This window comes from Pyrgilauda ruficollis, unplaced genomic scaffold (genome assembly GCF_017590135.1).
Source record: "Pyrgilauda ruficollis isolate IOZ18807 unplaced genomic scaffold, ASM1759013v1 scaffold2, whole genome shotgun sequence".
Classification (NCBI taxonomy): domain Eukaryota; kingdom Metazoa; phylum Chordata; class Aves; order Passeriformes; family Passeridae; genus Pyrgilauda; species Pyrgilauda ruficollis.
In genome coordinates this window covers 12677180-12700708 of record NW_024519206.1, presented here as the reverse complement: position 1 = coordinate 12700708, position 23529 = coordinate 12677180, and the positions used below count along the sequence as shown (strand labels likewise).

General features: G+C 38.4%; 1 protein-coding gene across 1 annotated transcript in view; it reads left to right on the top strand.

Annotated features, from left to right (window-relative positions):
- Positions 1–5352: 5352 nt before the first annotated feature.
- JAZF1 (JAZF zinc finger 1) overlaps positions 5353–23529 on the top strand; it is an 89299-nt gene continuing 71122 nt past the window's right edge. Inside the window, 3 exon segments of the mRNA XM_041466223.1 lie at positions 5353–5430; positions 10329–10361; positions 10363–10448. Coding sequence (XP_041322157.1) covers positions 5353–5430; positions 10329–10361; positions 10363–10448 — 197 coding nt within the window.

Below are 23529 nucleotides of genomic sequence, written 5' to 3'. Positions count from 1 at the left end.
AAACTTCCAATGGATTTGCCCAAACAAGGCCTGGATTCTCATAGAAACCCATGGAATTCAACCCTCAATCCATCAATTATCAACTCTAAAAATGTATTTCCTTATAATTTTGGCAAAATGCTAAGAGCAGGATGAATGCTCCTCATTCTTCTTTTTTTTTTTTTTTTTTTTGGTGTCACTTCCAGATGTACTGGGCAATGATGTGTTTGACCTTAGAGAGGAGAGAAATGTGTGAAACGCTGGAAATGGAGCAGTTTCACTGAATACCTAAAAATTCTGCAGGCAGGGCTGGGTGCACTCCTTTTCCTCCTCTCTCTCCAGTCTGGCAGTGTAGGGAATGACAAACCCTTTCCCCCCCAGGTAGCCCAGTATCAGGGCACATCCGGGGAGTCACAGCCATGCAGGCAGAGGGACTTTGCTGGCATCAGGAATCACCTGGAGAGGCAATGCAGCCACGTTGGCCAGGAGTCCTTCAATCCAACAAAAGTGATTAAAGGGACCATTTTGCCAGTGTGGGCAGTGAAATGCAGGCTGCAGGTCATGAAAGTGGTTTGGTCATTGTTTCAGTACAGAGTGGTATCCTTAGATCATGAATTAAGTTTTCTTTTAATTGATTTTGGGGACCTTCCCTGATATAAGTGTATGCCTTCCTCACAGTACAGGAGTTTTTAAAACTCTCAGCCAAAAGAGTCATCATAGTGTGGTGAGGAGTAAAAATGCTCATTTAATTACTGAAATGGGAAATTTTAGAGATTACTAATGATATATGTTATGTCCTGTGTGCTTGACTGTTAAGTGCAAATGGACCTTTTATTTATTCTCCAGTGGTACATCATGAGGTTATTTGACTCGAATTAAATGTTGTTAAGTTCTGTGAAAATGGCATTCTAATTTTTCTCTATGTCAAGCTTCATTAAGTGTATTTGCACTTAGAAATTGCAAGCAAGATGTTAACATTCAAATGCTTAAAAACTGAATATTTAAAAAGTAAAATTAAATAGCAGCAGTCATGGAGGTTTTTTTCCTTCTCTAAGGGACATTTCCAGCACTGCTTATTTCTTGTTGATTTGATCAATGGATATTTTGCCTATCAAATAAACACATTAATGGTTGCATTTGGTTGCAGCAATAATTGCGTGTTTCAAATAAAAACTAATTAGCATAGTAAGTGGAAAAGCATCATGGCACATGAAGTGTGCTTGCAGTTCATTACATCTGAAAGATCACAAAGACCTTTTTTTGGCATTTGTTGCTTTTTAGCCAGTTACCAGCAATTATGTTCTGTTTGAATAGAAATGAAGCAGCTGATTTACAGCATTACTCTTTTTATGCTGAGGCATGAGCTACTGAGATTAAGGATGTCTTCAATCACAGTGCACTAGAATCTTTTCTGAAAGGGTTAGGGTTATACCCTCTTACACAGCTCTCTGTCTTGTAGCTGCTGCTGGAGATTTGTTTGGGTTTTCAGAGGAGAAGGTGATAGCAGGAGATGACTTAAATTTGGCTTGATTGGGTTGCCATTCTTTGTGCCAGAGGCAGCCTGTGGGTACCAGCCTGTTCAGGTGTGCCAGAGGTCTGAGAGGGCCCTCGAGGACTGGGCTCTGTCTCCAGTCAGCACCACTGTAAAAGGGACCAGGAAAGCCCACAGCTGGAATTTTCTATACTACGTTATACTTTTATACTACTCAGCCTCAGTTAATGCAAATTATTTTGGGGACAGAGAATTGGAAAGTTCTCTTAATTTCTGGTAAGGGAAAATTCTTCTTAAGGTAGTAGATGATCTGTTATAAGGATTTCAAGAGCAGCAAAGCAATACATATTCAAATAAACAGATAAAAGCATGACTAAATTGATCAAGTGTTTGGTTTGACAACTTCAGTTTTTATTTGTGTGTTATTTGTATATAATATATGGTACTGGAAAGTTATGCACACTCTCATTTTTCACTTTAATTGCCTGTTTGAAGGCAGTATGACAGATCCAAAGGTTGCTTTCAGCAGCTGAGGAGCACTGTGGTCGCTTACTATTTTGCAATAATTAACTTAATTGCAGAAATCAGAACATATTAAAAATATTCAGGATACTTGACTGGACTCCATGCATTCTTTTTCTTTTCTATTGTCCATATCTGAAATAACCTTTTCTTGCATATAGTTATGTCTCAATTTTTTTTTCAATGAAAGATGTTTTTCAGGTTTTCAATTTCTTCTGTTTGTTTACATGGCTTTTTGGTTTTTAAATTAAAAATAGAAAATGTCAAGCGATCAGCTCATTTGTGTTGCTAAAATACTTTTAGTAATTGTGCACTAAATTAATACATGTGAAGCTGTAATCACAACCCTGTTTGTTTGGACAAGATAAGGGATGGCCATTTTTTTTTAAAGTTCACAGTCTGAATTGAATAGTGGCAGCTTGCAAGGATGGAACAGGATTGCTCCAAAGTAGTGTTATATAAAAGGTTCTGTTCTGCTGCAAGATCAAAGCACAGGCTTGTTTCTGTGTGGGTTATCTGAAATACCATGTGTTATTTTATCACCTACCAAGATACCATTTTCTCATATGACAAAACCCTGAGTTCTTATGTCTCACAGGGGTTGTGTTACAAAATGGAATTTCACTTGTGTTAGTCTGAGTTAGTGAATGGATGCTGTTGGTTGTGGTGTTCTCAGAGGTTTTTTGTGCTTTAGTTTTCAATGATTTTCTTCTTTTGAACTTCTCTCCCCTTTTTTATACTTCCTCTTGCAGTGGTGTCCTCTGATTGCATCCTAGAGGTTCTGCATTCATTAAGACACAGTGAAGCTAAAAGGCTGGGAGTGCTGTCCCTGCTATCATGGTGTCTTTCCAATGAAGAGGCAGTTTTTACAAGTTACCATTTTCCTTGGGAACACCACGAGGACTGCCTCACTTCCTTGGGAGGTGCACCAACATGAAGGGGCCAGTGTGTGCTAATCCAGGGTGTTAAGTCACCAGCTGCTACTTTGCCTTCCAGCTGCCTGTGTGTGCATTCCCAATTTATACTTGTTGGGTTTTTGTTGTTTTTTTTTTTATTGAGGCAGCCTCCATTTAAATAAACCTTCTGTTTGACATTTCCTTTTGCTAACCACTTGTCTACATGTGTAATATGTAATTTGCAGTTATTAAGATTAATGAGAACCTTTTTGTGCTTGAAGGCTTTAGGAGAAGTCCACAGCAGTTCAGCTTTTGGGCTGTGACTTCTGAGGCTTTACCTTGTCTTTGGACTGCATTATTGTCCTGCTGTAATGCAGCAATTGCAATCACTCAGTTGCTGTGTGGGAAGTCCACAGGCTTGGGCTGAGCAGCAGCCCAACAGAGCTGTCCCCCAGCTAGCCAAAAATCCTGCACTTTCATGACCTTCTTGTATTACCAATGTAACCTGTGTCTGTAAGGGTCTCTTTTTTCATGGCTTCGTGGACTTAAGTACAATTTGATGGGGAAAATAAACTGTTTGCAGCAAACTGAGAAATTCTTGCAACTCTGAGATAGACCAAGCAGGCAGAATTTTGTCCTAAAACATATTCTGGAGCCTCTAGCGTTTACCAAAACTGTGAAACTTTACATAAGTACAGTGGTTTTGTGTTTGTACTTGCCTGTGAATGTAGCTTTCTTAGTCATCTGTTTAGAAAGCTAACTCATCTATACGAACTTATTGTGGAAATGTGAAAGTTTGGTATCTGATCTCTTTCACATATTTTGATAAGTCCATTTTTGTGGCATTTAACACCTTGATCTTAGAAAGAACCTAAACTTGTGCTTAAATAGTAAAGGTGTTCTTGACTTCCAGATTGAAAACTCTTGCAGAATCATATTTATCTTCCAGTGTTCTGTCTATGAAGTGAAGAGCATAATCTCCTTTTTGAAGATGAGGACTTCTTTTTTCTGTTAAAGATATAATTAAGGGACTGTGTTAATTTGTCTGTGACTTTTTTTTCTTTTTATTTATGAGAAGACCCGAATAACGCTGCATTTGGAATTGATACTGTGAAACTCATAATGGTTTCCTTGTAATGGAGGTTTAAGATGGGGAGCAATTTCCAGTAACATTGAATTTATCTATTTCTGGCTTTTTAAGCTACATCCACATAGGAACAATTGCAGACTTTGAGGAAGCCAACAGAAATATTTGCCTTGGAATCATTAGTGAAGCAAGCCAGTTTCAAGGGAAGTGTAGGTTTTAATTAACTAGCTGAGCTGACTTATATCAGCCAGTTTCAAGGCCAAGTGAAATACAAGACAGGCACTCTGTGAACCTGCTGGTGGGCGAGCAGAACGTGTGTATGGATGTTCTGGCAAAGTCAGGTTTGAGTCTGGGGAACCTCTGTGTTGGCAGTTTACCCCAGTGTGATCTTGCACAAAAAGGTGAGATTATCATTAACATGTCCAAGTGACTTGGGAGAGACTTGTAAGTCCTTGGTCCTTGCAAATATGTGCTTTTAAAATCCTTTTAAAATCCTTTGCAGGGCTGTTATTTTCATTACATTAAAGGCATTTTGTTACTCTTTTAGAGATTAAACTGAAATGGAAATAAGGCCCTTGGGTTGGCAAGGTGAGTTTTGCCTTTTGGCTTTTGTTGTAACTATTTAGTATAAAATTGATATGACTTACAGAAGACATATTTTTCAAACCTAAGTCTTTTTGAGATATGGACATCTCTAAACCCTTCCCTCCAAAAAGTAATATCTGCGACATCAGTGAATTGTCTTGTACTTCTCACCAGAGGCTCACTGGAGCTCACTGAGAGACCTTGTTTGTTAGCCTGAAATTTCTTCCCCAATAATCACCCCCACACTCAATTAGCATAGTACCCCCTATGACAAAGATGGATAAAAGGATAATTATCAGCCATAAAGAAGCTACTCAGGTTGTTGGTCTGTGCAATCTGTTGGAGGGTTACAGGGACCAAAAAATTTTGACAATCCAGCCACTGCCTTTAAGTGCGTAAGTGATTCATGTCTCCTTCTTTAGGCACTTCTGTCAATCGTGACCTCAAGATCTGCTTTTATTAAATGGTGGCAGGGTGGGGTTAGAACAGGACTGGCCAGATCATATTCAAGATGTTGAAGAGCAGTATAATTTTTACCACCTTTAGGTCATTATTTTTCTTCTGAGACTGTCTTTACCACTTTGCTAGTGGTAGTGACCTTTCCTGGTCCCCGTAAGAAGAAAGCTTGTGGTTGTAAAATAATGCCACTGGAATTTGTTAGCGTTTTGTAAGGTGAAAAGTGATCTTTCACAGTGATTTAAAACCAGGGCTGTTATGAAAGTGAAGTTGCTTCTGATAACTCTTGTATCTTGTAGGATAAAAGCTTATTGCTGCATTGTATACAATTGACGATGTGGCATGTAATTTTGTGCAAAAACATTAATGTAGAACCAAGTTACATAATTGAAGACTGTGCTCATACAGGATGTGTATGTCTTTGTTTATTATTTGCTCTCTTTAAAATACTTTGCCAGGTTAGGATTTTGCAGTGCTTTCAGGCTGCAAGATATTTCTGTGTAGTGAGGTGATTTAGTAATCATAGCATGCTTCAGTAGTCAGTGATTTATTTTGTTAGAACGTACTCCACTGAAAATGCCTGGCTTTGTGTGAACAGTTCAGAGATGGCTCAGTGTAATTTATGGTCTCTCAGCATTAATTATACACTCATACTACTTGTTTAGTTGTCCAGTATGAAGCAGGTTGTGGATGTGAGAAATTGGAGGGGTCTAATCCTGCAGATGACCGAGTAATTCTGTCTCTCTTATGTGGATGTTTGCATCCACACTTCAGTCTTTTAAATAGTGAGGTGTGGGATGCAGAGCAAAATTCTGGAGAAGTTCGTATGAGATAAAAATTTTATTTTAATAACATTTCATTTTAAAAAAAGAGGAAAAAAAATCTAGCACCATAGTAAATGGTGCTCACAGCATTACAGAAAGCAATTCTTCCCACTGTAGAATGAAATCAGTGGCACATAATGTTTCTAAGAAGAGACAAGCAATGAAGACAGCTAATGTGCAGTGGCTGGCAACTTGTTCTAGCAGATTTAAAATGTTACTGCAAAACCAGTGGAGTAGTGAGCCTTGGATAGCCCTTGTTAATTCTAGAAGCGCGGGTAGCTAGTTAAAGTAATGTTAATCAACCAGTCCCCTCAAGTTCTGGAGTAGTTTTTGTGTGTGTGCTGGATATTTTTCTTACAGGAAAGGGAACTCAGATCAGCCCTAAGTTATATTGCTTAAATATTTTCAAGAACAAATTTGTCACTTGTGTTTAAACCATTATAGATGTCTGTTTGGAAACTGGGCTACATTTGGCTGACTTTGACCAGTCTATGTGAGTTTGAAGAAGCATTGACTAAACATGGAACATTATACATGGCCATTTTTGTGAGACTGACCACAGATTTTTGTCTCTCTTGCTTCTCATTTCTGAGTCAGATTAAGTGAGAGCATTGGCTGATGCATAACATCCTGGTCAGTGGGGCAGCATGTTTCAAAGACATACTTTGGGCAGCATGTGTGGTATTAGAAAACATTGCTAGTGCCTGTATGAATGTGCTTAGGCATGAGAAAAGCAGAGTGCTGGAAGTCCAGTCTTGAAGGTTCAGCATCAGGGAATCCTGCTGCTTAATCCCACTGTAGCTGTACCTGCTATTCCTTAAAAAAGAAAGAAAAATAAAGTGCTAACTACTGAGGGGGTTTTTATCAAGTTTGAGATGGTTGTGATCTTTTTGTAGTTGTTAACAACGTATATTCACTCTGCTCAAAAAAAGTGCTAACTAACATCAGTAATGTAAGCAGAGAGTGCCTAAATTGGAAGTAAAATACAATAAAGGGGGTGGAGGGGTCAGGCAGGGGCAGAAGGTAAGAGGGCAGTCCAGGGAATGAATTGCATCTATGTGCAGTCCCGTGGCACAAGAGTGAACAAGTGGTTGTCAACATCTCCATGAAAGTTTTAACTTGTTCTTATGTGGGGACATTTTGAGAGGGGAGCGTAACAGTGAAAGCAGTTGAGAGTGATGGGGGGCAGAATATATAGGAAGAATTGGAGGTAGAAAGGGGCAGGAGAGAGGAAAAGCACTATCTGAGGCTTGGCAGAGGAAGAGGGAATGGAGGCAGAAAGGAATGGACTGGTGGCATTTTTAGACAGTGAGAAAGAAGCTGGCAGTGGTGGGCCAAACGTGCATGTGCCTGGGTAGCACAGCCATGCAGGTTTTTGGTGGATGCAGAGGGGCTGCCAGTGTGCCCCTTCATGTCCCTCCACTGGGGAAGGACTGTGCCAGGGCCCCACTTGTGGCACAGCTGTTTCTCCTCTCTTCTGCTCTTCTCTGAGGGCCTTACTGTGGCCCCAGAACACATTTATGTGGGGTGTTTTTTATATTATAGCTGAGGAGGAGAAATAGTACCCAGCAGTGTTATGTGTAGCTCCTGCTGCAGTGCAGAAGTGAATGCAGCATTCTCATAACTGGCAACCCAGCACCTGGTTGCAAGAGGAATAAAAATGTGTCAAGCATACTAAATGCTAAATTCATACAATTTTTTTTACCATGGCTTGGATTATTTTGTGGAATTGGTATATGCAGCATAATTGACTTTAAAATGTGTGAAGTCTGATACATGGAGGGGGAAGGGATAGATAGATGGAATAGAATCTGCGTTGTGTTCCTCATGTGACAGGCAGCACCTACTGAGAGACAGGAGTCTGCTTTCTCCAGGTACCAGCAGGCAAATTGCTCTCTGCTTTGATAACACACTCCCACAAAATTTATGGGGCTTTTGGTTTTTGTCTTTGTATTTTCATCTTCAGCTGGTGTTACGGGGAGCCCCTGGCAAGCTGCAGGAAGGGTGGCAGACTCTCCATTAAAGCCTTTCCTTGTCCTCTCCCACAGATAATGTGCAGCACTCTGATGTAAACCAGCCCCAATTTTGTCTCCTTCAGTCACAGAAACTGTTGTTTATAGGTGGAGGTTAATCCCATTTAAGAACTGGATTTGCAAAGACATAGTCATTTAACTACAGATGCCTGAACTTGGGTTGCAGTTGATGCCTTACGTTTTAGCTTTCACATTTTTCAGATTCTGTACTGCCTTAGTGTGTGACTCTGAACTTCATATAAAGTGTTAGCAAGTTCTCTTCACAGATAAAACAATTGTTAGACAAAATAAACCTTTTCCAGCCCGAGAACCAAGGGCACCATTGCAGCTTCAGGCCCAAAATGTAAAACCAGCAGATTGAGACGATGAGGAGATTGAGGAGAGAAATCTGGGAGGATGGGGCATCATAACCTGAAGCTGTAATTGGACAATTAACCCCAATATGTAAATGGACCAAAAATTACAAAAGTGTGAAAACTCCTGACTGGTCAACCGTCTCAGGTGTAGCCACAGCTGGGCTCCTGTACTGCCCAGGGTGTATCCTTTAAAGGCCTTTCAATAAATACCTACTTCATTCCTTAACCTCTGTCCAGCCTCTGTTCCAGGTAGCCTCTGTAGGCATCACAGCAGTTCTCAGATAGTCCTGGCTGGGATTAATGCCCTGCAGACATTCTGCATCGAGACATTTCCATGGCAGGCCTTGCACCACCAAGGTGTAAATCTAAGAGAGCTCGCCATGGCAGTAGTTGTATGCTTGGCCTGCTAAATGATGGTGGGTTTTATAGAAACAAAGGCAAGTAAAAGATTTGTGTATGCTGTGTGAACCTAACTTCCTCAAAAAAGTGAATTAGACAGCGTGGGAAATCACTGATGCTTTGCTGTCTTTGGTGAGCTTCATAAGGAGTGTGATGTGCTGGCAATTACTGCAGAATTTCCCCAGGCACCAGCAAGATCTTTTCCTCTTAAGAGCAGGCTTGGGTTTGCTGATTGGATTGGCACTTGTACTTTTATCCCTCTTCACTGAACTTTCATAGAGTTATTTATCTCTTTAGGGCTATATTGATAAAGGCATGTTAGCAAATCCTGCAGCCTAAGCTGCGCAGGAGCAAGTATAAGGACAAGGATTAGGATCAGTCTGAGCTTTGTGAGGCAGACAGGGGATTCCATTCTCCTTGGATAAAGGCATTATTCAGCAGTGGTGTGACAGATGCACCGACCCTCAAGCATGTTCCCCATTCAGTTCAGTTAAAAATCTTCCTTAAGACTCAGCAGCACAGACAGATTTTGAAATAATTGTATCATGTTTTAAACCCCCCCAAAAAAAAAAAAAAAAAAAAAGTGACTGATCAAGTCAAACTAATGTGCTTATCAAGATAATGAGTTTTTAAACATTAACAATGCTTAAAATCTCTAGGAGGAAGCAAGAACAGTCCAAAGTATGAGATTTGCTTGGAGTGCCCCACACCCTTCCCCCCTCACCAAACACAAAGTAGATGGTTCTGAGAAATAAAAGATGTGCTGTGGGGAACCATTTGGTAAAGGCAGTTTTTATTCTTGATAGTTAAAATGCAGAAGTTACACACAGAATTGCTTTTCAAGTAAGGCATAAAACGTGTTGTTAATGACTATAGTAATCTGCACAGGCAGGATGCACACTTTCCATTGGGAATTTTTGAAGACTATTTATGCTCAGCTCCTAAAGGTGCCTATCAACTTTGCAGGGCAAAGTTGTATTTGAAACTTCAATTTATATTGAAACTTCAGTATAACCCTGGGTTTGGTATAAGAATGCTGTCTAAACTATGACCATACTCCCTTGGCTTTGGTTTCAAAAATTCAAACCAAAGCTCCTTTGTTAGATTAAAGCACAACTTAGCTGCAAAGGACAATGGAGACAGTGATTGAAAACATATTTTTTCATTTGAGTGAGAAAGTTAGCACTTGAGGGAATTTGGATGTGTTTGCTTCGGGGCTTTTGGTGGGCAGTGCTCTGCTTGGCAAACATTTTGCTTCAAGAGCATTTTTGTATGACTTTTCTGATTCAGAGCTTCAAAAAATAAGCTGTAGAGAAGGGAGAGAACAAAACTCAGGGATGCAGAAGAAAAGCCTCAAGACCCAACAGAAGAGATCTAATCACTCTTGGAACATCTTAAAATGTTAAAATAGCTACATTAAAAAAGAAACAAGCTTGAGCCATTTAGCGCTATAAATCATGGAAAGCAGTGAAAACTAGTATTTATGAGGGGGATTGTGAAAGCTTGTGTGACAGTTGGAAATTACATCACTGTTGATGTTTCAAATTCTTGCGTAAAGTAATGCGGTACTGTGTTTATGAATGAAGGAGCGAGTGATGAAGCTGTGCTAAATCTACACTAAGGACAAACTGGGTCGAGCTATTTTGTATCTCTTGTGTCCACTTAGGTTATTTTGCACCTTTCAGTTCCCTAATTGCAGTGTAAATGCACAAAGCTCAATTCTGTGTATGTATTTCTTTATTCCAGATACAGACCCACGCGTATTAGAAAAACAAGAACTACAGCAGCCAACCTATGTTGCTCTAAGTTACATTAACAGGTAAGTGTGGTTATTTTTCAGGGATAACTGATCTTGGTTTGCACAGTATATATTCTACCAAAATGGCATGCTTATGGATGCACTGTCATGGGATATGACACTATCATAGCACCTGTTTTGGAAAAGTTTTTGAATTAAAATTTAACTAAATTTTTAATGACTTTTGCATAGGGCACATGTAGTCCTTCAGCTGCACTGCTCAAATACTTAGGAACAAGGTTTTAGCTTTTGATGTTTTAGCTAAATCTCATGACAAACAAGATGATTTTTCTTGGCTTAGTTTTCTATTTTATTGTACTTCACACAAGTGAGTACAGAATGATTTCACTCATGATTGAAAAAAGCTTTATCTGATAATAGTTCAGTATATGAGTGGATTTTTTACAGAACTTCAGAAGTCTTTCAACCAGAATAGATATATTTAAAAATCTTGCTTATCAGCCCTGTGTAACCTAAAACTTGAACGCAATTAAGAAATTAAATAATTTTTAAGTAGTTTTCTAAGTAACAGAGCCCCAGCTTTTCAGTTATTGACTGATGGTGGTACTGAAACCTCCAGGGTACTCCATCATGGATTATTACTTTTTATGCATAGAAGACCATTTTACTTTTTTATTTTTGCTGAAGAGCGGATAAGATACAAGCTCATAACCCTGCAAGCTTGGAAGATTAACCCAAGATTCAGTTTGGCATAGACTGAATTGATTCAAAGTCTCATGAGTCACACAAAATTTTTCTTTATAATTCTACTTCATTTTAACAATGGGAAAAAATGAAACAAAAGCAAAAACCAACAAACTTTTAAAAACACAGAATCCACTGTTTGACTTTTTATAGTGTTTGCTATAGCAGAAAACTGTCAGTGGGTGTGTGGGGGAAGAATACTTTGAGGCATGGAAGCAAGAAGTGGTGTTCACTTGGTGAAATGACTACATTTTCTCCACTACATGAGACTATGATTAAGAATAGCCAGTATTGACATGATTTCCTACTTGGCAAGTAACTCTTGTTCTTCCTGGAGACAGTCCGACTCCCAAAGCATATTTTGAAATTAGCCATGACCTTTTCTAACACTTAATTCTGCTGATCTCATTTAATGTATAAAACTTTTTTTCCAATATGTAGGCTTGGTATGCTGTTGCGCATGTTGGTATGTTTCCCTCTTTCCATCATATACTTGGGTGTTTTCTCTTTTTGCTTCTGTGGTTATTTTACTTAATGTGAAAGAGGGGAAAGGTTTTGGGTTTGTTTTGGTTTTTGGTTTTTTTTTTTAAATTAAGGAATAGCTGTTTTAAGACCACATACTTGACCATGGGACTTGTTCTAAGACAGTGGGAATTGATCATCCAGTTTAGAATCAGACTATTCTTAAAGTAGTTTGAAAGTGATAATTTATCTAGATTTCATTATTTTAGTACCCTTTAAACAGAGTTCTGTGTGACTGAGACAGTTTTAGTTGCCACATATTTTGTCCAAACTTTCTTACCCTCTCATTTTTGAAAAAGTAATTCTGGAGAACCGAATTGTGTTGTTTGTATAGTAAAACTGAACCTGAATTGACTTGTGCTTGAACCAGCTGCTATTTAGTTGCTCTTTTAGTTGTATTTTAATTTTTTCCAAAGTGCTAGTATCTTTCATTGAACCACCTGCTCTATGCAACTCAAGCTCTTGAGGGAGCAGCAATATCCATTACAGTATGAGACATGCCTTTCTATTTCCCACTACATATGCCAGAGCTGAGTTCTGCTTTGTTGTCCCAGGCTATGAACTCAGATTTTGTAGCCTAATACATGTCATAAACATGTTGCATACTGTTAGATATCAAACACCAGATACTGCTGCACTTTTTTTAAACCCATACTTTTATGGCTTCCAAGTGGAACTGAACTTAGCTCAGTTCCTGCTGTGAGTTACAGACCTTAAAACAATCTTCCTCTGCAAGTTTGTATATTCAATATGTTCTGTGTGGGCCATACGGTCTCGTGGAGCCTGGGAAAATAGGGACAGCTGATTCTCAGGGACCGCCAAAATTGCATGATAAGATGTACACTAAATATATGTTGTGGTAGAAAGATTAAATGGGTGTGCTTTATGCTCTGCCCATTGCCCTGTTGTATGGTGGCTATTATGAGCTAAAACAAAACATAAATCTGGTTTGTCTGGCTTGATAGCTGGGAGGATAAAGTATCAGTAAAACAGATAGTAGAGAGGGAAGGGTACTGGAGTCTCTGTTTACAGCTTGAAACATATTCTTGTTTCCATTTCCCTTCTATCCCTGGTTATTTTCTCAGGCATATTATTTTGGCAATACTGTTTGAGCTCTGAAGTTCTGAAACAATCCTCAGATTGTGGATGTCTAAATCTGTAAGGCTCCAACTCTTTCTCTGCTGGAGATTTACTGCCATTACAGCTTTCAGTAACTACACACAGATGCTGCTTCCATAGTGTGTGATCCTCATGTAGACAGATAACGTTCCTTTTAAAACGGGTGGACAAAATATAAATTATGGGTCATAATGGTTTGTTACTGCTACATCAAACACTTCCATCAGACACTGACTGAATTGCCACAAATCCCTTTCTCAGACAAAGTTTAGTGTAGCCTTAGTGCAGTCCCCAGTATTGATGGCTATTCCCTGCTTTCTTCTGCTTTGGTTTCTTAGAAGTCAGAATTGGAATCAATAAAAGACACACTGCAGCCAAAGCAGATGCAGTTAATCTGTTTCCATCCTATAAATACAGGAGAGGTTTGTCTGCAAGGAGTTCAGTGGTGCTACTACAAGAATGGAGTACTGGCTGTGATCTGTCAGGGGTAGTTGCAAATGAGCACTTGTGCCAACATCCTCCAGTACTTTCTAGAGACATTTCCTTTGTAGGTGGACAAGACACATTTATATTTTGTATTGCATTGAAATGCAATAGTTAGCCGCAGTGATTAATATTGCTTATACTGCTACTTAAATGCAGGTTTTATAGCTTGAAGTTAATAAACATGACTATGATTTTTGCTTGGAGTTTATTGGAATCTGCACAGCATTGTTTGTGCCTCTGAGTGTGCTGGTCTGGGTCTTTAGAGGTGATGGTTCTCGAGGTTGCTCTGTTACCTGGCATTGCAGCATACAGCCAAGGCTTTTCCACTGGTGCAGTCCAATAGAGAGAGACTTCTCAGTATTCTCATATTTGAAAGTTTCTTTAATATGGTGCTGGTTACCTGTTAATGAGGAAAGCAGCTGTAGTGGGAATGTTCAGGCCTTTTAGAAAACAGCAAAACAAAGATACCAATATTAGTAGCACAAGTGAGAAGACAACAGAGGCATACAAATAATTCCTTTGTCTGAAAAAGTAATATTAAAAAAGTGTTTATAATAGAAAAGCTTTTATTGCCAATTTAGTGAACGAAAACTCTTTACATTTAAGTTTTAATGGAGATATTTCAACTTTTAGATTGGAAGTATCAGAAATAGGAAGAAAGGATAAATTATTGGAGTAAATTTCTTTCACCTTGATTATGAAGGGTGGGAAGTACCGTAGTAACATGTATTATTGGAAACATATACCATAAAAAGAACAATGCTGTATTTATTACAATTTCCATGAAATACATTTTTCTTAAGTACAGTAATTGCTTTGTTTTAAAAAGTTTAATCCAGATGGGGAAAGAAGAAAACTAGTATGCGCCTACAACTGAAACTAAACAGTCATAATTATATGCTGTTTCTACTTCAAATTGCATAATGGCTATATTAGGGAATTGTTGAAAATAAAGACTGTTTTAATCTTTTAAAATCTAGCAAAATACTTTAATTATGTTAACCCCAGGTTCTTTTTAATAGTGTTTTTCTATTCATAATTGAGGTCATAGAAGAAGGGTTATATAATAAAATATGTTTTAAGCATCAATCCTGCAAGCAGTTAGAGCATGGTGGTGAGAACGTTTTCAGTGTTGCCTCTGGGCAGTCTGTTCAATGAGACTGTTGAATGTCTATAAATTGCATTCTCATGCACAGCTGGGACCACAAATGAAGCCTGTGATCAAAATTGAATGGCATTCTTAGACGAAGAGCCCAAGATTATCCTTGCATATCTCTGAACCAATCTAACATTTTCGCTCCTCCTTCCAGATTTTATTTTTAACTGGCAAGATTTTGCCTCACTGTTACTATTGTAAATTCCTATAGGCTTCAGACATCTCATCTCCCCCCACTTCCCTTTTATTTCACCTGTCATTGACTTCTCTAAACAAAGTTTTCTTACTTTGCCTCCTTTTTTAATACCATGAGAAGTAAAATCAGTCATTTTTGTGAGTATATACATTTGTGAAAGAAATTAATTGCAAGTAAAGTTCTGGCCACTGCAAACTCTCCCTATGTCTTGTCCAGCTCACTATTTCAGTAATAGAAAGAAAGAAAGAGTAAGAAATAACCATACTCAGTTATTTTAGTAAGGTTCTACTGCTATTGCCTGTTTTTTCCAGGAGTAAAAGAAACAGCCAACACTATAGAATTTAATGCTTATTTGAAAGTTATTTCGAAAAGTGGCAAAATTTTAGGTAATGTTATGTTTTGTGTGCACTATGTTACTAATGCAGTAACAAGAAGGATGGTTTTGCATTTGAGGCAATGTACTTTAACTACATCTGTGGGGTTTTCTTGCCTGGAATTAGAAGAAAAACTTTTGCAAATAATATTGAAGTGGTGATATAAATAGCTATTCTTTAATGAAAGCTTTCAGGTGCACAAAATACAGGAATGTGCACACATGGCAGAGGATTTCTGTGATTTTTATAAGGTTCATTAACTATTATATCTAGCAGGTACAAGCGATAAGGGACCAGTTGCCCAAGCAGCCCACCCTCGGCTCTGCCCCTTGTTCCACAGGTTCCTTGCCCTGTATCTTGTTATGTCTCTCAAGTGCTGGTGTAAAACAGAATGTCCATGTTAGAAATTCTCTTCTTGAGAATAAGACTAAACAGAATTTCAAGAATGTGTTAGAAAGGGTTAGCTATTGTTCTAAAGCGTGAGAAAGGCTGAGAAAGTGGTAAAAACTATACAACTATATATTAAAAATCTATAAAGCTACAAATATATGAAAAAGCTAAAAATCTAGGCATCAGTTTCTCAGCAGAGCATCCAAACCATGTGATACTGCAACACATTGCGCCTTTCCTGTGGTTCAGCCCTGAGAGATTTTCCTGTGGTAAACTATGAGCAGTAGTTGCACAAGAAGCCTGTGAAAGACTGTAGCCTCTTGGAGGTCATAGCCCACGGCTGGATGTGCCATCAAAGTGCTCTATCAAACATTTTCTCAGCAGCAGTGAAAATCTTGTTGCTTCCTTTCTTTCCAGGAGCACAAGCTTTACGTTGTTTGAGTAATTTGTGGAAGACAATTCAGTTTTCTCCCCTTTGATTCCCTAAGAGTCTTATAATCCTGAGACTGTTGATTAGTTAGGGGGAGGACGTAGCTTCTCTTCCTGGCATTTCTCCTCCTTGCCTTCTGATGCCTGTGTACCATCACTGTGATGGCTGCTGGGGCACACTTTGGAATGAAAGTCAAGAGTCTGGAGAGAAATATGTTTGTTTCTCCTTGCTTGTCATCATAAAAAATACTTTTGCAGAAGGCATATGGAAAGTGAAACAATTCTGAAACAGTGAGCATCTTTCTCTAAAATAACTATTCCCTGCATCATTCGCCTGATAAGCAGTACATCAAGCTTCAAGTCTTTCTAATTAATTCAGGCACGATATTTCCACATTCAAGTTGTATCATTGTTGGTACGTAACAGCTTGAGACATGCTACCAATAAATATATAAAACCCCTTAAAATTTATTTTTTGATCTCAAAATAGTTTATTTTATTTTTATGAATGAGTAAAAAGCATTTTTTTACAAAAGGTATAACTAAGAGCCATCCTAGTATAGCATACACTGTCTTAAATCTCATTCTTCATGATATAGAAACAGAAGGGTAGAGACAAGGGACACTTTTCCATTTCAGGAATTCCACTGTAGATGAGTTTTTCTGCATGGGAACGTATGAGTCTGTGAATCTGTTGAAGTATTGCTGTATCACCTGTTGAGACTTGCTACATTTTATAGTAGTAAAGTATTAGAACTAGTGCAACAGTTCTTCCTCTTTGTCTTAAAATTGCACTTTTCCTTCCTGTAACATGATACTGTCTCATTTGAATTGAATATCCCAAGTTTGTAAAAGTGCAGTGATTCCCTTGGATTGTTGCTTCTCATCACATTGAAGGTGCATGCCAATGCTTCCAGTAGCTGCTGGATTGAATGCATGTGACAGGATACAGAAAGAAAGGGATCAAAGTAACATGTCAATTGCCAGATAATATTTTTCTGTGTAAGCCTATTTTTAAGTTAACGGTGACCAAGTAGATCATATGGTTTTATTCATGTAGCCATATCTTTATGCTCTGCTATTTGACTTGTTCTGGAGATGGAACAAGACAAACTTCAGATGATAATTCAAACAAGATGTGCAGAAATGAATGATAGTTAGGGTAAGGGGAATGCCTTTTGGTTTGGAAGGATTTATGCAGATGGCTTTGTTTTCTCTTTCTCTCTTTACCAGTTTCAAGCTAAGCAAAGCTGAAGATTTATATGATGTACAGCTCTTCTATTTCATGTCAGCAGTAAAGATCAAAAAGCAGATTGACACTTTAAGGGAAACCCTTAATGCCATGCCTTGCATTAAAATTACGTGGTGAATTTAAACGTAGGACACTGAAAGAATGTGTCTTAGTTATGGGATTGATTTTTTTTTAATTGAGAGGGAATTAGCTTTCTTATTGTAGTTTTTTTGTGCAAGACTCAGGATTTTTTCTTCCCTTTTCTTTTCTATCCTATGAATCTCAAGTGAAAGAAGCATTGCCACTTCTTGAAAGTGAATGTGTGCACCTCTGTGTAATTCAGTTACCAAGTACTAGAGCTGTCAGTATAAGTCCTCAAGATTTTCAGGATTCTTGCCTGCATTGGTATTTCTTCATCCTTTGTCAACGTGGCATGCCAAAATTGATGAAAAAAACATCTTGTCTTGCTGGTACTGTTTTTTGTCTTGGCCAGTTCTGTTTCAATTCCCAGCTTTCTGCATAGGTCTCTTGCACAAGTCACTGCATTTAGTGAAGGGGAAGGAGAAATACTTTATTGTCTCGTGCTTTAAAAAGGAGGGCATTTAATTTCTGGGATGTTTAAATTTGATCCTAAGCAGTAGTAATGTTCTTAGAATGACTGTGTGTTGGCAGCACAAAAAACCTTATTGAGATATTTTGCTGTCAGCTATGTGGGCTAATAAGGCTCTCAGTACCTATTTCTGTGTCATACCACAATAAGGCACTAATTCTTACTAGACTCTGGTAATAACATATGTTCGTTCTTTATATTGCAGTTACTTAACATGTTTGCAGAGCTATTTGGAAAACACAATAATGTGCCCAGTTTCAGATCCTCTGCAGAAATAAGAATCTGGGGAAACTATTATGCTTTGGTTTACAAGTGAAGGATGAGCAAAAATTTTACAACTGTGATTAGTTTTCTTTTCAAGTACAATCTAAGTTAAAATGGCTGAAAGGAGTGGCTGTTCTTCCAGTCTCTACCATTTACATATACAGCTAGTTACCTCCTATCCTGGTACATTTATTTTCTTTAAATCACCAGCAACAAAACATTACTGGCACAGGAGAAAATTACAGACTGAATAGATAACTTCTTAGGAAAGCTTCATGCTGTCCAGTGTTTTGCTAAAAGCTTGTCATGACAATCTTAGCTACATGTGATGACTTGCAGATTGGTAAACTTGCTGTCCCTGGAATCCCTAGGCAGCCCAGACCAGCTGCTGGTAATTTTCATTGACTGTGACCTGATTTTTTATGAACATAAAATTTACTTATCACTGACCTTGTGTACAAAAGTAGTCGTGCTTCTTTGTATAATTTCACTGATTTTTAAAAAGTAACAATATTTTGTTATAAAACTGCCTACTTTGATTTGTTGCAAAAAAGCACACAGACAGTTAATCTACAGAAATACTTAAAATTAGATTTTCAAATAAATTTGGCCGTTAAAAGGCAAGTTATTGAATTACTTTGTTTTTCCTATGTTAGCTTTTAGTTATGTGAGCACATAGTGTATTCTTAGATTCATTCCAGTGGTGAGTATCCCACTAATTTAGTACAATGCAACAAACAATATCCATAATTCCTAAGGTGTCTAAAGATGCTTCATGTTTTCCTCTCTTCTCCTTCATTCTCATTTTTGCATGTAACACATCCAAGTAAGGGCTCCTGCATGTAATTTGCAAAGTCTTGCTAGTGTTCAGTGAGGGATGGGGGCTAGAAACATAAAGGCCACGTAGCAAACAGAATTGCAGCACAAAGTTTATGTATTGTCTTAGACAATAAAAGTAGGGCCACAATTTAGAGGTTGCATGCCAAGGCTGTCCAAGTCATGCTTTAGGACAGCCTGTAGCCTAGGCTAGAGATTAAGTGCAGATGAGAGAATATCCTTAGTGCTTAGAGAACTTGGCTCGTGAGGAAAGAACATTGATGTCATCTTCCGCTACATGAAACCTCCTCCAAAGTGTTACTCTCAGCCTTAATTTTCATTAAATACGTTTGTGGTTGGGTTGACCTCTCAATTTGATTCTGAGCCAGAGAGAAAATTTTATATCCTGCAAAGATACATTCCTTATCCCACCACTTCCTGCACAATACTCCAGTGTCCCGAGAAATGGAGACCAGGTGGAGAGCTCGACAGGGTTGGTTTCTTCTCTTATTGAGGCCAAGGGTGCATTTAGCAGGCCAGCAAGGGAATTCTGGAGTCCACCAGTAAAATGCTTTTGAAAGATGGTTCTCCTAGACCTCTGACTGGAATAGCACAGGTTATAGCATTCTTTAAGCACAGTCTTCAGTAGAGAGCTGAAAGGAACCTGTGTTGTGCACTGGAATCCTGACTAAGATTCATGCTAGAACAAAATTAAGGTCAAAACTGAAGCCACCTGAAAGCAACTGGTGGATACAAAACATAAGAGAATATGAGGATATATGTTATGATAAGGAATTAGTGAAGCTGGACTGCCCTGATTGTGAGTAGGTATTATATAGTAAAGGAACTTTTAATATGGTGAAAACAGAGGAAAGAAGAAATGGTTCCTTTGGCTTTTGGTTTTCCATTGAGGCTGCTCTCCTAAACTTGTCAAGTGCTGAGAGGAGGAAGCCCTGGCACATCATCTGTGATTTTTGTTATCTACCTAATTTTGCCAAGATAGTATGGTATCATGTAATCAGAAAATAATTTTTAACAGTGTAGAGACAATAGGCAAAACCATAGGGAATCTTGAATTTTTGTTATTAATGTAAAAAAAGAGAAGGGATTGCTCTGATCTTGTCCTTGGATTTTTCTGAAACATCTTGTCCAGAACTCAAACAGTGAACACAATTTACAAGGCTGTAAAAGTGAGAGCTTGCATGATGAAGTAGAAGTAAAACCCTGAAACTGGTGCAAATACATGGTTTTTTTCTGAGGTACTGTTGAATATGTTTGTGAATAGAGGTGGAGAGTTGCCTTTGAGCTCTGAAAGTCTAAAGTCTAATTCAATGCACTGAAACAATAGTTGTGTATGTTACATATTACACATTGTTTAAGTAACTTATGTTGGATTATGATGACCTGAAACACTCAAAAGGCTTGCTTGGCTCAGCAAACAAATGCTATTAAAGGGAGGCTTTATTTAATTAATTTGGCTCAGTTATAGTGCAATTAGTCAGGCTGATTTAGTACTTTTCTGAGTCTTGGTTTCCCTGAAGCAATACCATTTTGCAGACACTAGATTTCTTGTTCCAATTTTTCAGAGAACTGAGAAAGGTTTTCTTTCATTGTCAGTGTTGGGGGTTTGTTTGTGGAGTTTTGTTGGTTTCTTTAAATCAGGCACAAGTATTTCCCCAAGTGGTACATGAGGATACAGGCAGAGATGGAAATTATTACAGCAATAATTCCACCTGCAGGTGTAGATGGGCTGCAGGGGTATTCACTGCTGATTTGTCCTTGATTTATTGAGGAATTGCTGTGGGTTTGCCTTGCATGAGTGTTTCATATCTAGTAATTTCTAATTAAAGTAGCTTTTGTAATGTATGAGCAAGACGCCGTAACAGAGAGAGATGTAGTTGTGGGTTGTGGATTCTGGATGGAGGTGCAAAAAAGGTGACTTGTTCCAAAGTTGCAGCTAAGTAACATTTCATATCTGCCACCATCAGTGCTCAGGATTGATCGGGTGCCTTGAACGAACCTTTCCCAAGAACTTTTGAGCTGGGAATAGGCTGGATTTATTACTTGCTTTTATAGTGTGGATAGCAGGACCATTCCTTTTAATATCCAGTTCATCTGTAGCTTCTGTGGTGGTGGCAACAAGTTGTGGTAGTAAGTTCCATTGCTGCTACACACAATGTAAAGTAAATTCAACAAAACTCGAGTATTTGTTGAAAGCAGTTGCCTTCCCTGCAGTAGCTTCCAATGTGAAATATGCTTAATAAAGTGTTGAAAAACCTAGCCCAAAATATCCCTGTTCAAGGTGGGTCGAAGCATTTATGTGTGGCTTCCCTCTCTACTGTTTCTTATTCCATTTGCCCACCTGCCATTTCTAAAAGGTCAGTACTTAGGAAAAGTTGTGAAGCAATGTAAACCAGGTTAGTCAGGCAATGCTGTTTGCAAGAGGTAGCTGAACAGTTCCTGTCCTCCATGTAGAGGATTACCAGGGCTGATGCTGACTTTTTAACCACAGAGCATGGGTATAAAAACCTGGTTTGAATATTTCCAGCACAAAGACTTTGAGCTTATGCTTTTAATGTGATATTTGGGATCTGACCAACTACAGAAATACTATTTGTTACCAATGTTGAGACTGTAGAAATGCCCTGAATTTGCACCCAGCAGCATGTAGCAGCTCTTTAATAAAAAGAAAACCAAGTGTGTTACTATTTAAAATAATTAGGAAAATACCTCTTGCTAAATGTAATTCTCATAATCTGCTAAATATAGTGAAAAATGACATTTTGCGGGGGCTTTCAAGAACACGCAGGGGAGCACTTAGATTTCCTGTTCCCAATCATTTTCCTATGCAAAGTATATTGCCTTATTTTTTTATAACTTTTCCTACTAATTTCTCTTCCACAGTACTTAGTCATAACGCTCTTAGAGGTTGTCCTATGTTGTTGCTGTTGTTTTTTGCTGTTTAATGCAGAAAGCTGGGGAAAGGTTAGTGGAAACCTGTAGTGCAGTTATATAAAATGAATGTACTCTTCTTCATGCTAGTAAAAGAAACATGCAATCAATAGGTAAAGAACTTCTAGTATTTCTTTCACACTCGATAAAGTGCAATCTCATTTGTTCTTATTGGCACCTATGGTCCTGTGCACATAATTGTTTATTTGCATCATATGTTTTAATGCTGCTGGTAGTTTTGATTTCACCCATCTGGCTCAGGTAGAAGAGGGTAACTCAGCCCAGCTAGGCTGGGGATTGTAGACAGCACCACTGCTCTGCTGGAAACCAACCTGCATCCCTTTCAGTTAGTAGGGATTTTGCTTTAGACTTAGGTGCAGTCCAGTAAGAGCCCTTAACTGCTACATTGGCTCAAATCTGTTATAGGAAACTACCTGTCACATTTTCTAATTGAATATTTCTACAAATCCCATGTGTATAAATGAGGAGTGACTTAGTTGCTTGTGACAGATCAGAGTTGTCTATCTTCCTACCTGATTTAAAATTATGAATATTTTTTTCGTTAACAGTATCTTTAACAGGAATTAAATCATTCCTGAAACTTAATGTAACATGGATTGTGCTTTAATTTCAGACTAAGAAATTTTTTAAATTCTGCTTACATAAAATTCAGTATAAAATTACAATCTACATGCCCTCCTAAAGGTATTGTAAGTCTAGGCTTTTTTTATTTCATTTTAATTATAAGTTTAATATGATTGAGAAGTGAGGAAGCACTGCCAGTATTATAAGCTTTATAGGAAAATATGTGGTATGTTCAATGAGCTAGGCAATTACATGTATTTTGGCTTTGTATTCATGTGATCCATAAAAGATGTTGAGTTTCCTCATTATTATTTTTTCTTTCCCATTGCTGCCTCTGTGATGGTAAATGCAGACAGAAGATACTGCTTCAGTGAAGTTTGGACTTGATTATTTCACATCCTGAATGTCTAAAAAGCTTGCTGGAGGTTTTGTGCACAGGTTGTGATGAAAAGGCTTAGTTTCTTAGTATATTATTGTGATGGGGAAAGAGAAGAACTATGGCACAGAGGTATTCCATCCACATTTCTTGAAAACAGTTTCTTGGCAGAAATTGTACTAAAGTAGAAGTCCATTACCATGAACAATTTTTGATTTGCAAGAGCAGTAATTGTATACATACTGCTTGTCAATGCATGTTCTTACAGATGGTATAAAACTAAAACATCGCTATCTGACGAGTTCTTCATTTTTGCTGATGTCCTTATTTCATTTGAGGCATGGTTTATTGGGGCAGCATGTAGGGCAGGGTAAACTTTCACGATGAAACCTGAAACTGGATGAAACAAACCTGAAGGCTGGATCAAGTTCACAGGAACATTTGCTGAGGTTTCTAAGCCTGGGTTGAATTTGCAGCCAATCTGTGCTCACTTACTGTGCATTGAAAGAACCACAAGAAATGTATTGGTTTCATATGGTTTCAGCCTTCAGTAACTTCACACTACTGGTGACTTCAGTAAAAGCTGGTTGTTGCTTGCTCTATCTTCAGTGAAAGGGAACTGAGGCCCATGTCAAGTGATGTAAAAAGTCAAGTGTAGTAAGCAGTTGGACAGTGCCATCAAGTAGGAACGAGACAGAAAGCGAGAGACTTTGTGCTGCCAAAAGCACAAAGAAGAAAGGCAGATGTAGGCAGGATCTCCCATCACACTTGAGAAACTCCCACTTGGTCATTACTGAGCTACAGTGCACGTGAAAAGGATCAGACTGTGCATGCAGGATGGGTCTTTTGTTGACAGGGAAGAGAGGACAAGGAAGGGCCAACTAGCAAAAG